The 21420-nt window shown below is 56.7% G+C and overlaps 1 protein-coding gene across 1 annotated transcript in view; it reads left to right on the forward strand.

Annotated features, from left to right (window-relative positions):
- Positions 1 to 2215: 2215 nt before the first annotated feature.
- Positions 2216 to 21420, forward strand: part of CYTH1 (cytohesin 1) — a 64717-nt gene continuing 45512 nt past the window's right edge. The window contains exon 1 of the mRNA XM_037064343.1: positions 2216 to 2330. Coding sequence (XP_036920238.1) covers positions 2309 to 2330 — 22 coding nt within the window. The 5' untranslated portion in view covers positions 2216 to 2308. The remainder of the gene's footprint in view (positions 2331 to 21420) is intronic.

Here is a 21420-nt window from a genome sequence, read left to right on the forward strand (position 1 = left end):
CTGGAGAGCCAGGACCTGTGGGCTGGAGACACGGTTGTAATGAAATGACATTACTTCAGGGCATTTGTAAACAGTCCAGTACCAGGCTCACAGAGGATCCCTCCCCATCCTAATCTACGGGGTGGGGAGTTCAGAGAGTAAGTTGAAAGGGGTGAGAATGACGGTGAACTCGTTACCTTTCTTTCCTGAGCTTTGGTCACGGAGCAAGAGTCGTGGTGGCCAGAGACACCTGCCTGCTGGTAAGGGAAGGCCGTGAACTTTCTGGGAACATCAGGACAGAGAGCGGTCAAGAGAACCCGCGGCAAACTTTGGGGCGTCTCTGCTCCACTGCCATGAAGAGAGACTCGCCGGGCAAAAGGGGCCGGGCTGGTGTGAAAGAAACGAAGCCGGATCCCTGAGCACACAGCACCGAAACGCAAGGACCTGGGGCCTCGATGTGACTCCCTGCTCCCACGTCGCCTGTAAAACTAGGCAGTATGGGGAAATGAGTGAAGATGAAAGGCAGAAATCCACCAGAATCAATCTTTCCAGGAGAAGGGTGACATCTATACAGGGAAAGGGTCTAATTTCTGGAATTATTTGGAAGAGGCATCGGGTTGGGGTGGGGGAGTATACCCAAGAAAACGGAGACCATCTTAGACTTTGCGGTGAGTCGGTTCCTGAGTTGGGGGGCGGGGGCTGTCGGGGAGTGGGCCGCTTTCTTAGCCTCTGGATGGGTGAGCCGAAGCTGCACCTCCGACGGGACGTCAAGACTAGAGTTCCTTGCCCTGACCGAGTGGCTCAGTTAGTTGGAACTCGGTTAGATAAGGACAATTCAGACAATACTACGAAGTATGAAGGCAGTGGACTGGTGGCAACTGTCATTATGCTAAGATCCAGGTTGCAGGTTTGACTCCCGGTCGGGGCACACGCCTAGGCTGCAGGTCCGGGCGTGTATGGGAAGCAGCTGATTGAGATGTTTCTCTCTCTCTCTCTCTCTCAAACCAATAAAGGTACCCTCAGGTGAGGATTTAAAACGAAAGGTTAGGGTTCCTTAGGCTCTAACAGAAGCAGTATTAGCTGTGAGAAGTCCCCTGGAAGACTGCAGCAGACCTGTCCTTTTGAAGATCCATTCTGGGTGGAAGCCCAGAGTTTGCGGGCAAGGCCTGCGTCCTGTGGGTGGGAAACAGGTCCAGGGGGTTGAAAGCTGGTGTTCCAGGTCACAGGGCAAAGCAGAGTGGTTCTGGAAGGAATGCACAGCGATGCCGAGCTCCTTTATTTTCTACGTGGAGGGCAAGGCCCCCGAGGCCCCTTTTAGGGAAGAAATAGCTTTCTGGGTGCGTGGGTCTCACCTCTCCCTGACGGAGATCCCTGCGACCTTGGAGACGCCCTGTGACATTGCCAGGGCTTTGGGCTGAGCTCAACTCCAGGCAAATAAAACACACAGCCAACAGTCTAGAAACGTGAGCGCTGAAGAGGTGCGTGGATTAGGGTCACTAAAACCCTGAAATGCTGGGAGATAAGAAAAATTCAGACAATAACAGGAAGTATGAAGGCAGTGGACTGGTGACAAGAGTCATTATGTTAAGGTTCAGGCTGCAGAAATAAAGGAATTCAAGGGCTTCGTGGCCTCAGGCCGAGACCAAGCGCTCCCTGGGCAAGCTGGGACCGGCCTGACCTGCGCGGTTGACGTCAGGCAGGACCACTTTGTCCTTCGGTGGCCGCACACGACCTCTGGCCTTTGTGGGCGACTGGGCTGCGGACTACGGGCCTGGATTTGTGCACCATACCGAGGTCCTTCGAGGCCCTGCTAGGCGCTTTCGAAAGGCGAAACCCGAAACCTGTTGGGGGCGCAGGGTGGCGGGGTGGGGCTTCGCATCTAGGGGCGGGGCCTGGGCGGGAGCTCGGGCGCAGGCGCGGGCTGGGAGGCGGCCGCGTGAAGAGAATTGCGCGGGTGAGCGGGAGGGCGGGGCTTAGAAATCAGGGGCGGGGCCTGGGGCGCGCGTGCGCAGGCGCGTGCCAGGGTGGGGATGTCGCGTGCCGGGGGTCCGGAGGGCGGGGATGAGGGGAGTGCGCGCAGGGGCTACGGGGCGGAGCCGTAGGCTCGGGGGCGGGGCCTGGGCGCGCGTGCGCAAGCTCGTGCCGGGAGTCGGCCGCGTGCCGGGGGTGCGGGCGCAGGCGGCGGCGGGCGGGGCGCCCAGCGGGTGGCGCGGGGCCGGAGGCGGGGCTCGAAGCTTGGGGCTAGGCTGAAGCGAGCGAGGCCAGGAGCGGCAGGACACGGGGGGCAAGCGGAGATCCCGGCGCGGAGCCTGGCACCGGTACCGGCGCTATGGAAGAGGACGACAGCTACGGTCAGTACTGCCTGCGGCCCGCCAGGCGGACGCCCCCTCTCTCACTCCCTTCCTTCCCCGGCCCGGCGGCGCCTCCGGCGGCTCGCGTTTCCCGGGGAAGGTAGTGAGGGACAGGAGTCGGCAGCCGGACCGGGTGAGGAGCCGCCGGGGACCGGGCGGCTGAGGGGCGCCCGGGTCTCCGGGGAGGCGGCCGGAGGTCGCGGGGCCAGAGTCGCCGGGGTCGTAGTGTCTGGGTCGCCGGCCGCTGTCACCCAGCGCAGGCCTGGCGGTGCCTCCGCGAACGTTGAGGCTCCCCTGCGCCCCCGTGTGCGCTCTCCGTAGTTTCCGGCCCTTTTTGGTATTCGCAAGTTGTGTGCCCCGGTCCATGTCTTTGTCTGAAACGAAAAGGAGAAAACAGCAAACCACCCCGGAGTGGACGGACTTCACCCGGGACGTTTCTGCGGCCGAGTTGGCTGGCAGTAGGATGCTGTCGAGGACCGGGACTCCGGCCCTTGGTCGCCCGCGAGGGCCGGGTTAATTATTGCTGACCTCGTTAGGCTTCACATCGGCTGAACGCCCGCCGGGGCTGTCGGACCGTGCGGGGACGCGGACCCAAGTTTGCGTTCTCGTCGGTGCGCAGGAACAGCGAAAACTTGGTAACAGAGTTTTCAGCTTTCCTCCCGCTAACCGTACCCTAATATCTGCTGGTCAGCAGGGAGGGATGCTAGGCGTTTCAAAAGGTTATTTGGAATGCTGTAGTTAATTTTTACATTTTATTCATGAGGAATTTCAGAGAGAAAGGCACATAGAACAAGTGATGAACTTTAGTGGTTTGGTAGCAGAGAACTGATAGATACAGCAGGATTCCAAACGCTTCTGTGGCCGAGTGGAACCAGGTCCTGGCTTATTGGCTGTGGCGGGTTAACACAGGTGTCCTGCTTATTTACCAGTCAGGCACTGAGAAACTGTTGACGGGTGAAGAGGTGGGTTTATCACCTGCAACTTGACCCTGAGCCACAGACAGGGGGCTGGGCAGCTGCTTGTCAGACCCAGGCATGGCCTGAGGTCCAGCGTGCGTTCGGGATGGGTGCCCATCAGATGTCCCCTAGTTACCTTCCAAGTGAAAGCCATGTGTGTTTTCCTTTGTGATAGAAAAAAACCCAAACAACCCAAATCCCTCTGGCTGGTTCCAAAGGATTTCTTCCCTTCCCCTCTCTTTCTGCCTGTGAAAATCCTTGTTCAGCTTTTTTTTCTTCCTTGTCTGCTATTTTCTCAACCTTCTCTTGCCATTTAACCCCTCTCAGACCCAGGGTCCTGCCAGGCTCTCCTCATGCCCCTCCTGGTGTTCTTACGTGCCTGCGCAGGCAGGAAGTGGTTGGTTTGGTTGTTTTCAGTACAGCGAGGGCTTTGCCACCAGGCGTGACATGAGTGTGCTGAGGAAGGGGTCACTGGAAGCAGGGTGTGCTCGTTTCCTGTGGTGGCTGTCACAAATCAGCACGAATGTGGGGGCTGGAAGCAACATATGTTCATTGTTTTGCAGTGTGGAGGTCAAGTCCAACTTTGCCTCACTGGGCCAAGACAAGGTGTTGGCAGGGCTGTGTGCCTCTGGAGGTTCCAGGGGACATCCGTTTCCGTGCCCTTTTGCAGTGTCTAGAGGCCACGGGCGCTCCTTGGCTGGTGGCCTCCTTCCGTCTTCAGAGCCGGCAAGAAGCGTTGTGTCATTTCTTCCTGACCTCTCCCTTCTTAGTAGGGTTACGCCAGCCCCGCCAGGGCAATCCAGCCTGTGGGCCACCACCTTCACTCCGCTGGGGCGATCACCCTGTGCCACGTGGGGTGACAGAGATCCTGGGTGTGGGACGTGGTCTCCTCTGGGGGCTGATACTCTGCTGAGCACAGAGAAAGATGGGGGCAAAGTTTATTTTCCTCTTTGTCAATCATCTTCTTTGTATTTTTTTATTTATTTATCTTTAGAGGGGAAGGGAAGGAGAGAAGGAGAGAAACATCAATGTGTGGTTGCCTCTCGTGCGTCCCCTGCTGGGAACCGGGAACTGGCCTGCAACCCAGGCATGTGCCTTGATTGGGAATCGAACCTCGATCGTGTGGTTCGCAGGCCCATGCCTTCTTTGTATTTTGAAGGAACCAGAAAGGTTGAATTAGAGGATTCCCCACCCATAGGGCTCATCACACAAAAAGCACCTCCAGGTTTTAGGGTCGTTGTGCGGAGAGTAAGACTCTGGGTCCTTCAAGGTGGGCCTTGGTTTCTGGGACTGCCTGCTTCCCTCAGAGGTTTTACAGGGAAGTTACTTTGAGATACAACGGCCACTCAGATCCCCCGTTTCAAAAGGAAATGTCTGCTGCTGACTCAGAAAGCACCTAAAACTCCCTGTCCCCGGCTCCTGCAGAGCTCCTGTGTTTCTGGGGTCAGCCTAGGACACAGTCACTGGTTTACCATTTGGTCTGGGGACATGGGTTATGACCTCCTAGCTGCCACTTGGTGTCAGACATGCTCAGAAAGTAACCCATTTTTAATATTCTAAAGAGGGTGAGTCTTAGAGGGTCCCTGTCCAAGAAAACCTCCACAGCAGGTGTGAGGCCGGGCTCGTCTCCCTGGCACTGTGTCTCCCTGGTGCCACCGTGGACCCAGCCGCCCCGGGGCTTGGAGCCCTTCCTGCTGAGGATGCCCCGGAACAGGGAGTCATCCCTCCAGGGGCACCCTGGGCAGGTGACGGGGTCCCACCACGCACCTAGGGGGACCCGCTCTAGCCTGAAGATGTGCAGGGCTGGGGGTCAGACAGAAGTCATTTTAAAGTGTGTTTTTCTCTGAAAATGTGGAATTAGTGATTTTCTAAAAGCTTAGTTGACATTTTAAGAGAGACATTCACGTTGCTTGTGGCCAATTGGTCTTTTTCCCCCATCCTCTCTTGAGCACCGGGAACGATTCGGGAGTTTTAGGGCCACGTTGCCTCCTTGTTAGATCGATGCACTTCCTGGACCTCACTCACGAAAGGAAGAGGCGCTGTGCCTTGGGAGGGCGCCCTGCCCACGGCGAGGCCCTGTGACTCAGTTCCTCTTGCTGACTCTGAACTCGAGCGGGGATTTTTAACCTGCAGTTCGCCGGCTGACTGCGTCCGGCGTCCTCAGCTTTTGCTGGTCCTCACAGGCCTCTAACCCCAGGAATTGCTGCGCCCGAGGTCGCCTGTCCCCGAGGACCAGAGTGAGGTGGAGACGGGCAGGGCCGTGCAGTAGTGACGTCGCTGGTGTTAGTGGTCGCAGCCCTGGATCTGGGCGGCGCCAGCACGTCAGCACAGTCTCCCAGCGCGGTTGGTTCTTCAGTTGAGGTTGCAGAGCGGTTCCGGCTTCTGCCTTCTGGTCACCGCCTCTGGCTTGTTGTTAGCTTTTTATCCGACTTTTCTCTGCCTGCACCTCCAGGGGGGATTGCCCTTTAAGAGACTCGCTTCCAGCCCTGGCCGTGTGGCTCAGTGGGTTGGAGTGTCGTCCAGGGCTTATATAGGAGGCAAGCAATCGTGCTTCTCACATCGATGTTTCTCCCTCACTCTCTCTCTTTCCTCCCTTCCTGTCTCTGAGTGCATTCTCTCAGGTGAGGATTAAAAGAGAGAGAGAGAGAGAGAGAGAGCTACCGTGTGAGGGAGTGGGAATGAGACCCTACCAGGGCACATGCATTCCGTGGGGCCAGGCTGCTGGGCAAGGCCCTGGCTCCTGGGAGGCTGCCGCCTCCTGTCTGCCTCCTGAGTGGGACCCAACGGCCACTACTGGGCATGGCCGAGGGAGCTGGACCAGGAGCCGGACTCCCGTGGCAAAAGTTCATGCCCGGTTGTTCAGTGGGCTTGCGTGTTTGTCCTCGTCCCTTCGCCCTCAAACCAAGCAAGAACACTTTCTGCACATGTTCGACCTGAGGCCAAACTCATTTTCCTTGTTTTCCTCTGATACTGACTTTCATTGTTCTCAAATTTAATTATACATGTAGTGATTTGTCTTTATTGAAAAGAACACAATTCTATGAAGTCAGAGCTTTCTTAGAAAACCTGGAACATAAGATTACTGCAGCGACGCAGTTTGCGGCCCGGAAGGTGAATTTCCAGCGGTGACATTAACATGCCACTAACGGCATCGGCATTTGAAGAATCCTCGTGCCCGGTGCCAGTTTGCTTTCTGAAGGGCTGTGCCCATCATCCTGTGCTTGGCGATGCATGGGGGCACACACTCCGCTGCCACCGCAGATGTGTCGCTGGTGAGAACGGGCATCGGGAGCTTCAATGACAACAACAGAAACAGTCAAATGGTTGCAAAATGGCACCGCGTTGCACCTGTTGGTCTGTAGCCAGGCCGGAGACGTTCCTCTGTGTGTCTGCGCACCGTGACCTGGCCGCTCCTGTGGGGTGGCGGTTTGCTGTTTTACTCCGCTGGGATGGACTCTTTCCATGGCCTCTGTCAAACCCAGTGATTTGCGTTTTTCTCACTCATATTTTAGGTGGGGGAAAATGTGTGTTCGTTTTGGCTGGAGTTTGGTCAGATTTTTAAAAAATATATTTTATTTTATTTTTTTAAGTATATTTTATTGATTATACCATTCAGTTGTTCTATTCCCCCCCTTCATTCCCCTCCACCCACACACTCCCTCCCCCACTATTCTCCCCCCCTTAGTTTATAACCACGTGTCTCAAGTTCTTTAGATTCTATATTTCCCCCACTATTCTCGCCCTCCCCCCTATCTATTTTCTACCTACCCTCTATGCTATTTTCTGTGCCTTCTCCCCCCTTCTCCTCCTCCCACCCCCCTGTTTCTAACCCTCCATGTGTTCTTCATTTCTATGGTTCCACTCCTGATCTAGCTGTCCTCTTGGTTTGCTTTTGTTTTAGGTGTGGTTGTTAATAACTGTGTGTTTGCTGTCCTTTCACTGTTGATATTTTTCATCATCTCTTTCTTATATAAGTCCCTTTAGCATTTCATATAATAAGGGCTTGGTGATGATGAACTCCTTGAACTTGACCTTGTCTGAGAAGCACTTTATCTGTCCTTCCATTCTAAATGAAAGTTTTGCTGGATAAAGCAATCTTGGCTGTAGGTCTTTGGATTTCATGACTTGGAATACTTCTTTCCAGCCCCTTCTTGCCTGTAAGGTCTCTTTTGAGAAATCTGCTGACAGTCTGATGGATAGTCCTTTGTAGGTGACTGTCCCCTTATCCCTTGCTGCTTCTAGGATTCTCTCCTTCATTTTGGTCTTGGCTAATGTAATGATGATGTGCCTTGGTGTGTTCCTCCTTGGGTCCAACTTCTTTGGGACTCTCTGAGCTTCCTGGATTTCCTGGAAGTCTATTTCCTTTGCCAGACTGGGGAAGTTCTCCTTTATTATTTGTTCTAAGAAGTTTTCTACTCGTGGCTGTTTCTTTCCCCCTTCTGGTACCCCTATAATCCGGATGTTGGAATGTTTAAAGATATCCTGGAGGTTCCTAAGCCTCTCCTCATTTTGTTGAATTCTCATTTCTTCATTCCTTTCTGGTTGGATGTTTTGTTCTTCCTTCTGGTCCATTCCATTGATTTGAGTCCCAGTTTCCTTTCCATCGCTATTGGTTTCCTGGACATATCCCTTCATTTCAATTAGTTTAGCCTTCATATGTTTCTCTAATTTGTGACTATAATCAACCAGTTCTGTGAGCATCCTGATGAAACAGTGTCTTGAATTGTGCTTCTGAGAGGCTGGCAATTTCTCGGTCGCTGAGAGTTATCGGCTCTGGGACTTTGAGTTCTTCTTGCGCCATCTTTTGGGCTGTTCATGCCTGTTAAGTAGCAGGATAGGAGCCCTAGGCATTCACCAGAGCAGGGCAACTCAGTCGCTGGGTTGTGATGCTCTATGTGGGGGCGGGGTCAAAGAGGGACAATGGCATCCCGTCTGCCGCCACAGCCACAGGTGCTGCAGCTGCCACCGTCACCGGGCCCACGTGTTTCGTCCCACTGCACGCGAGTGTGCCACTGCCGTCAGCCCTCGCCCCCTGGGGCCTGCGTGATCCGGCTCACTGTGCGCGAATGTGCGAACAGGGTCAGTCTGCCCGGCACCCTGACTGGTTCTGGGCAACCTGCGCACCTGGGTCAGGGATCTGTCCTGCCCCACCCTGCTCCGCTGCTGGCTCCGCCCCTCTTACCGTCCAGTTCAACGGTTTATCGTTGTGGGACTTCCGTATAATTCAATTGTCCAGTCTTTGGCAGTGTCTTTGTTCTCCAAACCTTTGTTGTATTCAAACTTGGTTGTGGGAGAAGGCACAGTGTTTCCACCTATGCCTCCATCTTGGCAGAAGTCCCAGATTTTGACCAACTGTATTGGGTTGGCCAAAATGTCTGTTTGTTTTTTTCCATGAAATAAAAGACACATTTTTTTATTTTCACCAGTAACTTCATTGATTTGGTTATCCCGAGTATCTTCTGGGGGGGAGGCCGGGCGCTGCTAAACACCTTCCAGTGCATGGTCAGCACCACGGCGGAGAGTTGTTTGGCCACAGTGTTAGCTGCACTGAGACACTCCGCGGCTGCTTTTGGCACATTGGTTCGTCAGTCACAGCACCTTGTCCGCACACGGCACGGATCTTTTGCGTTTCAGTTGCATTTTTACTTTTCTTGACATAATAAAGCACAATATGCCAAAATGTTGTATATTTCCTTCCATCTTACGTAATAAAATGGCTACACAAGCCCAGGCTGGTGTGGCTCAGTTGATTGAGCGCGGGCTTCGAACCAAAGGGTCACCGGTTCGATTCCCAGTCAGGGCACACGCCTGAGTTGCAGGCAGGTCCCCAGTGGGGGCCACGTGAGAGGCAACCACACATGGATGTTTCTTTCCCTCTATTTCTCCCTCCCTACCCCTCCGTCTAAAAATAAATAAATAAAATCTTTTTCAAAAATCGCTACACTAAATTCATCAAATTTGGTAAGTTTTTGAAAAATGCATACTGGTAAGGCAGCTGTCACAACACAGTCTAACAAAACTGTTCGGAATGAAGCCAACGACAACTGAGGGCCACGAGGGCCGCCGCGTCATGCAAAAGCGTGACAGGCTCTTTGGCCGGCCCAGCGGTCACCTGACTACCTGCCTTCAGTTTCCGTCGTGACGATGGAAGCAGACGGCTGCTGGGAGTGGGGGAGCATTTTCCTTAGGGGAGGGGTCGTGGGTAAGCGGCTCGTGCTGCTCTGGGTCGTGAGGCTAAACGCGTAGTGCCTAGTCCGCTGGGTCCGAGACTCGTACCTGCTTCTTCCTAAACGTCCCAGGTGCTTTTCCTCATACATTCCGTGCACCCACGGTCAGGTGGCTCTTGTCACCAGGAGAGTGCCTTCTGGTTCAGGGGTGACAGCCGACACATGCGGAGGCTGCTTGGCAGAGGAGGAAGGCGGGGACAGGTGAGGCAGGGGCTGGAAGCCTCACGGGCTGTGAGGGGAGGCCCAGGGCCGGTTAGTGTCCCCTCCCCTCCCTGCCCTCCTGCTCAGCCCACCCCCAGATCGAAGGCCTGGACATGGCACCCCAGCCATTCGTTGCCCCGCTGCCTCGCGCTGTCCGGCAGTGGGCTCCCCAGTTGTCGTTGCTCAGTTCCGTTCGAAGTAGCAGAGGCTGGAGGAGGTGGAAAATCATTTGGGGACGTTCCAGAGGTGAGTCCACACCCTTCAAAACTGCTGTGACATCGTTCTGCTTCTCTCTGAGCGTTGGCTAGGACGGCGCGGTAGAGGCCGACAGCCGTGGCGGGGGGTGGGGGGGGTGGGTTCTGTCTCACCTGCTCGGCGGGGTGGTGTCATGCCGGCCCTCTCTGGGGTGGCCGTGGGGGGTGGCCATTGGCTGCTGTGTGCAGCTGGACTCCTTTAGTAAGGGGTCGGGGTGCTGCCTTCCTCACGTGAGTCTTATGTTTGCTACTTTTCTGTCTTCGGTCCTTGACGGAAGCAGGCCCGTCACCGTTGCAGGCACACTGTGGTTGTCAGTGTTGCTGTGAGAGCTGGGATTGGCGCACATTCGGTTTCTGTGAGCAGCTTGTGAGCGGGCGACGGCATGGGCAACCCCCGTGCACCAGCAGCCCTGTGTCACGGATGCTCTGAGCCTAGAAGGCATGTTGCGCACGGAGACCCAGGCGGACAGAGGGAGCAGCCCCGTGAGAGTTGTGTGGAACCGGTTCCAGCAGAGGAGGGCTGGCAGGCGGGCTGGGGCGAGGGGCTGGGGCCAATGAGGTGCACGTGCCAGAGAGACACGTTTCAGGCAGACACGTTTCAGGCCGGAGGGTGGGCAGAGGCCAGCCGGCCCTGGAGCTTTCTCCTAACTTCCAGCACCACCGCCGTTCGCTTAGTTCCCAGTTATCCAGGCGTGAAAACACACCCGGTTTCTTCCTCCCTCTTGCTGTCCACCTCTCAGATGTGTCTGTCTGCCCGTCCAGCCCTCCGTGTCAGGGCATTTGCTTGAGGCTGGCTTTTGGAGAGCTTGAAAATCCAGGGCCTGCTTTCAAGAAGCCCCCGGCATAGGGGCTGACACATGGGAGAACTTCCAGAGCGGGAGGACGCCAGTGTTCAGTGTTTTTCGAGTGAAATACGTTTTGGCACAAACCGCTTACTGAGGACAGAGGGGAGGAGCAGGGAGGCCAGGCGCTACGGCGAAACTCTCCCTCCCCGCAGTCGCACGGCAACCTGCTGGCCGGCTGGGGGCTCGGGCTGACCCTCGGGCTGACGTCCTCCCGTGGTCCCCAGGTAAGAAGCTGGAGACCTCCAGACTGGTGTTCATGGAAGGGGACCTGGCGGGTTGGTGGAGGGACGTCAGAGTGACCCTCGGGCTCCATGCCAGTGCTCGGTCACCGTGCTGTCCTGCCTGTTCTTCTCACCCTCCCTCCTTGCTGCTGTAGGCTTCTGTGCATCGGGCTCCAGAACCCACGTCTTGATAGCGTTCCGGTGGTTTTTGGTTCAGACCCATGCTGCACGCCATAAACAGATTGATTGAAAGAGTCCATTGTTGATCTTAGGGTTGAGATTGGAGTGCTGTGCGGCTCCTGCAATGAAGCCAGTTCTCTGTCCCCGGCCTTCGGGCTGCACTGGGAAAAGTGGGGCAGGTGCTGAGGTCACGGAGTTGCACAGCCTGGCCCTGACGGCTGCGGAGGCAGGACGCGGGTGGTGCTGGGGCAGCCAGGACTGGCGGGAGCAGTCCAGGTGGCCAGGCGTAGGCGAGCATCCGTGGTCCCGCCTCTCGCACCCTGCACTGCAGCATGTCCCTCAGCCACACACGGCGCCCTTGCCACCCTCGGAGGTGAGCCAGGAAGGAAGCTCTGCAATGGGGCGGGGCAGCACGGGGAGGGGGCAGAAGGGGGCTTCTTCGGGGGGTCAGAGTGTGTTCAGGGTCTTCCCACCCCAGGCTGTGGCCGCAACCTTGTCTCCTCGCAGGAGAGGCGGCTCTTTTTTTTTTTCTTTTTAAGATTTTTTTATTTGTTTACTTATCTTTAGAGGGGAAGGAGAGAGGGAGAGAAACTTCAATGTATGGTTGCCTTTTGTGCGTCCCCTGCTGGGAGCTGGCCTGCAGGGAACTGGACTACAACCCAGACATGTGCCCTGACTGGGAATCGAACCGCGATCCTCTGGTTCGCAGGCCCGTGCTCTCTTTTTTACACAGAACATTACATTGTGGGCTTTTATTTTACTTGTAAAGATTTTACTTATTTGGTTTTCAGAGAGACGGGAGGGAGAGAGAGGGAGAGAGATGAATGTGTGGGAGATGTGCATCGGTTGCCCGCGCCCCGACTCGGGGCCGGACCTGTGACCTGGCCCAGACTCCAGCTGGTGCCCTTTCACTTGGTGGGACGACGCTCAGCCAGGCGAGCCTCGCTGGTCAGGGCAGGAGAGGCTGCTTAGGAACGGGCCCATGGAGGCGAGAGTGCCTGGGCGGGGCGGGCCCAGGCCCCTGGCTGTCTGGAGAGTGCCGCTGCAGGACTGTTGGCGGGAGTGCTGCGCACCAGCCTCTGGTCACTGGGCCGCTGCCGCTGCCGGCCGGCTGTGGAAGCGCTGCAAGGGGACTGCCAGTCAGGGGCCTGGGACACGCCTCCTGTGCCTCCTGCTTTTATGTGAGGCTGCCCTGGCGGGCAACACCTGCCATTGCAGTGCCCGGTGGGGGGTGGCTCTTCTGTGGCGGGTGACTTGCAATGATGCGCCTTCAGCCTGCGCAGTAACCTGGGCCGAGACTTCTGCTGGTTTCTCTCTGTGTTCAGAGCACAGAGGGAATGAGACCCTGGAAAGTCCCTGGGATTACAATGGAAAGATTATTTTTGCATTTATAGTGTCCCGGTAGAATCAGGGATGCCACACTAGACAGTGGTCTCACTCCAGAGAGAACCCCCTTTCTGGTGGATCCGTGGTGCGCCCCTCACGGAATCCTGTCCCCCACCCTGTGCTGGGCCCCCGGGCTCACGTCTCCCCCCACAAGGCTTCTCTAGCTGTTCACTTTGAGTGCTGTCAACCCGTGTCCTCATGGTTAGGCCTCACTAGCCTCTGCCCAAGTGCCCCCTGCCACGCACCTTACCAGATCACCCAGTTAGTTACAAAGCCTGGGTGCCCTCCCCTCACTTGCCCCCCCCCCCGTCACACCCCCTGCACCCACCGCCTCAGCCTGTGTGTTCTTCGCCGGTGGAGGCTGTCCTGCTACTGAGATGGGAAGCTCCCAGAGGCCGGCATCTGGCCTCCTGTCGTCAGCGGTGTGCTGGTGGGTCCCCGTTGCAGACAGTTTGCAAGGGAGTGACCCTGCCCCTGTCCCCGGGAGCTTGGTTTCATATGGGAGCAAAGGTCACTGAAATCGCTAGCTTCCGCTGTGACTGGTGAGTTGCAGTTGGAATTGGAAGGTATGGTGCCCAATTTTGGTTGTCTGTTGTTTGCGGCTTATTTGGGGCTTGGTTTTGCTGCTCTGTTTGAGGTATCGACCAGGTGGGGTGTCCCTCATTATTGACTGACTGGGTGGGTCATGGGGACACTTTCTATGCATTCAGAGATTTCAGTACAAATCTTTCAAAAGGGACATTAGAAGGAAAATGGGGCAGTTCTATTCCTGAAAGTGAAGTGTGTGGGGAGGGGCTGACGTGGCTGTAGCGGGGGCTCTGTGGTGGGGCTCTGTGGTGGGCCTCTGCTCTTTGTTTTGGGAGGGCTGAGGGGTTTGGTGAATGCACGTGTCTTTAAGAGAATTTAAAGATGGTAATTGACTTTGTTTGTGATTACAAAAACCAGGAAAGCAACTGGACCTCATGGAATGCTGCTTTGACTTGAGGTCCCTTCTGGACATTGGCTGGGTTGGCTTCTCATGGCCTGCTGCGACAAATCACCACACATATAGTGGCTTCAAAGGACATGAATCTGTCACTTTACTGTCCATGCGTCACGAGTCTGGAGTGGGTCTCACAGCGAGATCATGGTGCTTCGGGCGGTCCCCTCGGCTCTGGGGGGCAGTCTGTGCCCTTGCTGCTCCCACCTTCTGGACGCTGCCTGCGACTCTGGGCTCGTGGTCCCGTTTCATCTGTGAAGTGGGCAGTGGCTGGGTGAGTTTCTCTCCCCTCTCCTCGCTCTGACACTGGCCGTCCTGCCTTCCTCTTCCGTGGTCAACAACTTGCGATTACGTTGTAGCCACCGCCCAATCCAGGATAATTTCCCCACCTCCGGGTCAGCTGACTGCAACTTTGATTCCGTCTGCAGCCTGGGTTCCCCTTTGCCGTATCACAGCGCCGGTCCCCGAGGTCCGGGAGGAGCACATGGACACCGCTGGGCCGCTTTCTGCACGCCTCTTCCTCCTTGAGGGAGAGATCCCCATGGGCCCCGAGGGTTGCAGTGTCACCCCGACTTGGTCTGGCTTTGTTGCGTGTTTCTGGTGCTGGAAGAGCGCTCCTCCGGCAGAGGCGGGGCGGCAGCACTGTGACCCTGTGTCGGTCCGTGCCTCCGCAGCCCTTGTCACCGCAGCCCCACACCGAGTGCATCGTTCTGCCCTCGGGCTGGAGGTGGGGCGCTCCCTGTCCACCTTAGCCTCTGGGGGTGCAGGGCAGTCACCCTTGTTTCGGGTGATGGGGTGACCCCAACCGTGAGCTTCACAGGGAAAAGGAGTCCACTGTTCTCGGGGGGCATTCTGGCAGGATGTGATGGGTGATGATTTTCCCAGACAGGCCTCTTTGTCCCCACATCACGTGAGGGACACCTCACAGCGGAGGAGGGAGGCTGGGTGCAATTTCTGGTTCAGAAATCGGTGTTAAATCTTCATTTGGCTTAATTTTCACCCTGAATAGATTTCAAGGTTACAAAACTAAATTTTTGGCAAAATATTACTGTTTGTTCTTTTTTCCGACATTGCTGTAAACTCCCATTTTCTTAAACACATAAATATATGTATGCATAGCATTCTAGTAAGAGGGATTTAAATGTTTGCTTTAAAAAATCACAATGACACATCCTTATAGTAAAAAGTCAATTGATAGAGGAAAGTTCCTTTTGATTGTGATAGGCTTCAGGAAGTTGGAGCGAGTTTGACTCTCCGAGTTACCCCAAGGTCAGCGGGTTTCCGCGGAAGGACGAGACACGTGGCCCGATCCGGCTTGGAGCAGCAGGGCCCGCGGCACGCAGGCCTGGAGAAAAGCAGAGCCTCGGGCAGCTCGGACTTGGAAGGCCAGGAGGCGAGGGCGTCCTGAGAGGAGCGGTGACACATGTGTGCTGCGGTCACCTTCTGTGAGCGGGGACACGCGTGTGCCGTAGCTCTGCAGCCTGTGAAAAGGGCGTGTGTGCACGTTAACACTGCCCCTGTGAGCCGGACACACCTGCTCTGCAGCCCTGCTGCTGTGAGTGGGGCGCGGGCAGTAGCTTTGCCGGCGGGGGGGGGGGGGGGGGGGGGGTCGGAACTGGGAAACTGCTCCCCTGTTCTCCGTGAGCAGGCGGGGGGTCCATCGCTGCATGTTTACAATGCAGGAAGTTAGGTGCCCCTGGGCGAGGCAGGGAGGATGGCCATTGGGTGCCGAGTGAAAAACAGCTTGTTAATAAAGCCCTGTTCATTAAAAGTGCACACGTGGCCTTTTACCGACGGACGTTGGTGTGTGCGAGAAAGACCTCTGTGAGCTCTCCAGGAATTCCGTCCCCGTGAGACCCGACTGCCCTGCAGACCGGGAGGGGCGGCAGGGCGAGGACAGGGGCGGGGCCGGTTCGGTTTTCACCACTGCGGTGGAAGACGCAGAGAAGTCGAGTCGTCATGGTAACCGATAAAATGGACGATGGAAGCACGATGCTTGCATTTGGGATGAGTTTTGATCTCGAGAAGCGGTGTCATCAGACACCGCTCATTTGGTGTCTGTGTAGAATTGCTTTTTACTTCTGTTTAAAATCTGTAGACCTGCTGTAGTGGGTTTTTGTTTGCTCTAGAAAAAGCACTTTAAACCAGTACGGTGCCTCTGTGTTCTCCGTTTACCTGTGAAAAGCCGGGGCCGCACATGCGGGTTTGTGAGAGAACCAGGGTTGCGCGTGTCCGCAGGGTCCCTTTTGTCGTGGAGTTGTCGGTGCCCCAGGCAGACGGACAGCAGCCGCGGTTCGTTTACATCCTGTACGCAGTACTCGTGGGGCCGGGACGGCCGTTCCACACCTGACTAATGTGCAGACACGCCTGGTTTTCACAGCGCAGTGTGTTCTGGGGCCCCGCTCTAGCCACACCTGGTGAACCAGGGTCCTCCCGGGTAGGGCCCAGGAAGGGGTGAAGGGAGGGAGGGGCGCACATGTGCACACTACGTGCACACGTTATTTTCAAAGCCCCTGAGTCTGAGAAGCCCCGATGTGGAAAGCCCATCTCAGGAACCTCGCACCACCCTCCTCTGGGTCCCGGAGCAGGGCCCTAGCCCCGGTTGGCAGAGCCCGTCCCCTCTGTTTCCCGTGTCCCTTGTGTGACGCGGTGGGGTGGGGCTGCGTGTCCAGGGCTGTGGGAAGAGCCAGTTGAGGGTGACGTCCTTTTCTCTAGCTGCAACTGGTTGAGCGACGTGGTTTCGCCTGAGGCCATTCAGAATCCCCTTAGAGGGTTTGCGCTTTCAAGCAGGGGGTTTGAAGTAGAGGCTCCACAGATCAAAGAAGCAAAAAATAACCAGGCTTGGGTTCTTTTTTAATGCCTATTATAGCTACCAAGTTTATCTACTTCCCTTCTCTGGGTCCCAGTCTGTGCAGGTGTTTGTTTCTTTTATTTATTTAATTTTATTTTAAGGTTTTATTTATTTTTAGAGAGAGGGAAAGGGAAGGAGAAAGAGGGAGAGAAACATCAATGTGTGGTTGCCTCTCACGCACCCCCAACTGGAAAACTGGCTCACAACCCAGGCATGTGCCCTGACTGGGAATTGAACCAGCGACCCTTCGATTCTCAGGCCCACACTCAATCCACTGAGCCACACCAGCCAGGGCTATTGTCTGTTCCTTTTAGAAGACACTTTCCGTGCAGCTCTGGTGTTAGGCAGTCCCTGGACGGTGCCGTCTTGAGCCCTGGTCTGGACAGCAGAGGGAGTGACCCAGAAGACCCGTCCCTTTCCCCTTTGGGACGGGGCTGCCAGGCACCGGGGACCTGTGAAGAGGCCTGGCCACCTCCCCCAAGGCTCTTCTGAGTAGCTTTCAGTCTGTCCTCCAGGGCGATGGGAGACGGTCTGAAAATGAAGTCACTTGAGGCAGCGGTGCTGGGATCGGCTGTCCTCTTGTGTGTCCTTACTTTAGAGCTTGAAAAAGTTGTTACTATGGAAAATTGCAAACACATGCAGAGCAGGGGAGAGTGTAACAAAGCCCCATGGGGCCAGAACTGTGAACATCTCCGTGTAACATCTCAGTTTTATCTACTGAGATGTATAGACCTTCTACATATTCACCCGCCTTAAGCTCTTTTTGGATATTATCAGGCTAATGAATGGATTAAAATTTTTTTCAACTTAAGGATTAAAAACTAAGCTCGAAACATAGCCCCAGCTGTTCTTTGGGACACTTTGTGGGTTGTTCAAGCACATGTGTTTCTCGGCCACTTGGAGTGTGGACGTGGACAGTGCCTCAGTGGCACCTGGGAGGGAAGGAGCCGGTCCTCATCACGGGAGGGGACAGGCAGCGTGGCTCACCATGGCTCCACGGGTTGGAGCAGCTGCCAGCGCTCCCGGGGTCAGAGCCAGACTGGTGATGACAGCAGGGGGCGGGGCCTCCCCCAGGAAGGGCAGCTTCCGCCACCCCCTGTCCAATGGTGGCAGGACCCAGGCGGTGGCTGCGCTTGGACACTTTGGTCTGTAGCGTGGAGTCGAGGACTTGAACCCGCACCTTTTATGTGGTGGCTACCCGGCCCCTCCCTGGGGAGCCCACAGGCTGGGCCGCGGTCTCCCTGGCTGGCTGACGTGACAGAGGTGTGCGGGGAAGCTGGGGCCCCGGCGGCCATCTCTGCCAGACGAGAAACAAGGCCCGAGACGGGTGCGCCTCGGTTAGTGGTTACTTAGAAGCGTCCTTCGTTCCTGGAACAGACAGCCTGTGACAGTGTTGTCGTAACAGTTTGCACACGCACCAGCTTTCTGACGCTGCTCCCTGTGGGGGAATCCCTGGGTCAGTGAGTTCAACTTTCCTATTTTTAGTCTTGATATGTACTACTAAATGGCCTTCCAGAGAGCTCTGTCCGTTCACATTTCACACCAGTGTATGAAATCTGTTAGTTTGCCCCTCCCAACGTTGTTTTTGAAAACTATTTAGCTCTCTCCTCTCCCTTCTCCCAGCGTCGGGGGCAGGCGTCGGCACCTCCGTGCCCTCGCCCAGTGCTCTGTGAGTCCACGTCACAGCAGCTTCCTCCCCAGGTCACTCTAACCCACTTTCTGGGCAGATTTCCTCGCATGCCCTTGGGCCTGGACCTCCTGGGGTCTCTGCTGCGGGCTGCCCGGGTTCTTCAGGGCCTTCCAGTCGGGTGGCAGGGCAGCCCGGCCCTCCCTGGCGAGGCTGGCTTCTCCGCCGAGCCCGGACCAGTGTGCCCTCAGGGTTCGCGTGCAGTGAGCACCCGCCTGCCTCCACCCCACGGCCCACCACAGTCCAGTTTCTGCCATGTTTGTTGGGCACGGGCCACTGGTTGGACTTGGTGTTCTGAACTTCTCGGCGTCTGTACGTCCCCTAGCAATTAGTGAGGCCTTTGTGTGGACATCTGTGTCCCCAAGGCGTGTGAGAGACCTTGGCAGTGGGCCCACGCCAACCATGACTTGGCTCTACAGAGGTGGGTGTTGGACTGCTCTTGTCAGGACAGGGAGGCAGGTCCGTGCCGGCTGGGACCCCCGGCTGAGCGTCGCGCAGGCCTCACCCGAGGCCTCGGGCTGCTGCTGCTGCTGCTGCTCTTTGCCCGCGGCGCCACCGCAGGCCGTCATCGCTCAGCCGCAGCTCTTAGTCTGTCTGCTCGGGCCTTGGACCGACGACCCGTCTTCTCTACCGAAGGGCACGGAACTGGGGTGATGACGTGTCGGACCTGCCTCTGGGCCCCCTGGGGAGGGTCCAGCAAGGTGCTTCCTGCACTCCCGTCGGGGTCACCACGCAGCAGGTGCCTGGGCGGTGGCCGTCCCCCATAGGCTCAAGGGCTTCAGGGCGCATGCACACAGCCTGGGACGCCAGCCTGACCTTTAAACGTCACGAGTGGTGACGAGGGTGTTGTCTGTCTGTCTGGCAGCTGCAAACGTGGTTGCAGCCACGGCAAGGTAGAATTTGCGCCCAGTGAACTGCCCCTCTCCGGTGTCTGGTTTGCTGGGCTCTCCTTCGTGGGTCTGTGCGCCGGTGAAGCCACCGCAGACGGAGCCGCCCCAGGATAGTGCTCCTGTCCATTTGCCCCCCAGCCCAGCCCACCTGTGTGTTTGTTGCTGCCAACAGCCACATTTCCCAGGACCTCACACAGACGGGGCCCTACAGAGGGCGCTCTTGTGTCCGGCTCACACTGCACGCAGTGTTCCAGGTCGCGCCTCTGTCCTGCTGAGGGGTGCTGGCGTGGCGGGGTGGGTCTCACTGTCCATGCCTCTGCTGTGCAGGCGTCGCTCGTGCGTAGTCTGCGGTCTTCGTGTGGGCTGTCGTTTCTCTTGGGTGGTGCATGTGATGGGCACGGGCAGGCGACAAAGGTTCTATTGTGTGTATGTTCAGTGTGACAGAGGTGGTAAGGGGCTCTCATGATACAGGCATAACACATGAGTCTGTTAAAGAACGTTTTTAGTAAGTTATCGTTTTGCACCGGTCAGAGAAAATCTGGGTTTCCCTGGAAAAAAGGGGACACTAACACACAAAGCGAGAAATTTTCTTTAAAGGTTGAGGGGGGTGCCTAATGTCTTGTTAGAAAAAGGGGTTACCCTAGAGATGCTAAGGGGCTTGGAGTCGGAGCCGCCAAGCAGATGGTCTTCTGCTGTGGAGGTGCCGTGTGCGTTCGGGGCGCGTCGGGGGGTCGGGGTTTAGCCGTGGGGGTGCCGTGTGCGTTCGGGGCGCGTCGGGGGGTCGGGGGTTTATGGCCTCCGGGGAGTCTAACGTTGGGAGTGTCATCCGTCAGCCTTTTCTGGTTGCAGTGTGGTGAGTCCGGTCTCGGGCACTCAAGCCTGGCTGTGCACTGCCCGAGTGTGAGTGCTGCCCAATGGGACGCGTCTTACATCCCGCAGGGTTCCCCGTGTGATTCCCTCGGCATCACGCTGTCAGCCTTCGGGGTGTGGCAGGATGTCCCCATGCCCTTGTGACTCTGGTCCCCAGCTCCCTCACGGATGTGGCTGCAGACTGGGAAGGAAAGGGCGATCTTTGGGGCCGACACTCCGTAACCCCGGGGCAGACCCTTTTTCTCAGTGTGCCTCGGAGGTCTGTGGCCCAGCCAAGATCACACATGCTTTTCGGCAGGACTGGTTTGTGCTGAATAGCAGGGAGCGTGACGGTCTGAGGCGCTCCCTGTGGCGCTGTGTCCGACCAGGCGTTTCAGGGGTCAGGGCCCAGCTCACGCTGCGCAGCCACCGTGGGACATCACGTGCCTTTGCCCGGTCAGAGCTGCGGACTCATCACACGCTTGTGCAGAGTTCTCAGTTGTCGTCCCTCCCGCTGACGGCACTGTTTGTCTCGCATCCGGAAACCAGATAATCGACGACACTTCCCTCCTGTCAGATACTTTCTGGAGGTGACTTCTGTGAAAGCCCTCACAGAACGCACGGCAAAGCCCTCTCCGTGACGGGGGAGAAAGTGATGCCTGGAACGTCTTCCTATCCATCCACGCTCCAGACTACTGGCATGGAGGTTGGGGTTGGAAGTGGACGGAGGTCTCCATCAGCTCTGTGACCGGTGGTGGCGGAGACAGAGTCCCCTGACCGCAGGCACTGGGACCAGGTCGCATACCTGTGAAGCGGGTCAGGTTTCTCCCGGTGTCGTCCCTGGTAGGTGATGGGGTCTTCTGAAGTTGGGGTTATGATCACTCGGTACAGCCAGTAACTTAAGTGCTGCCGGTCCCCATTGTTTGCGGGTCCGTGTTTGTAAGTTTGTCCGCTCATTACCATTTATTCGTAACCCCAGGTCAACACAGAAGTGCTTTTTCGGCCATGTGCACATGTACGTGCGCCGGGAGGCCCTGCCTACTCCATGGGGCCCTGCTGCCACAAACGAGGGGCCGTTAGCGTGCTCCTCAGTGCCACACTCTGTGCTTCGTGTTGGTGACTAGGCTGTTAATGTGGGCTTGGCACCGGAGGACTGGGCTGCGCCCCATGGAGAAAGCCCATGTCAGGTGCGAGTTCAAGGTCAGTGAATTGACAGTGTGGCCAGTGAGGGGTCCTTAAGCAGAGGTATACCTGAGGCGAGCTTGTGTCTGGTAGCTGAGATGTTGTGATTGGGACCAACAGGAGCCCAGGCCGAGCCCCTCCCGGAGCACAGGTTCGGAGTTCGCCGCTTCAGTGACCGCAGTCTCTTTCTGGGATGGGATCTCTGGCTCCAAAAGGCCTGCCGCTCTCCTCCTGGCCCCACGCTTCAGGCCCCTAGAGCCCTCTGAGGCCAGGCCCACATCCCAGGAAGCGGCATGTCCCCATCCCCACAGGCATGCAGACCAGGTGCTGGGACATTGCCTGGTCCCTCCCCTCTCGTTGCCCACAGCCAGTACACCGGTGG

The sequence above is a fragment of the Sturnira hondurensis genome, unplaced genomic scaffold (assembly GCF_014824575.4).
Source record: "Sturnira hondurensis isolate 20B ecotype Veracruz unplaced genomic scaffold, ASM1482457v3 Scaffold0001221, whole genome shotgun sequence".
Lineage (NCBI taxonomy): Eukaryota > Metazoa > Chordata > Mammalia > Chiroptera > Phyllostomidae > Sturnira > Sturnira hondurensis.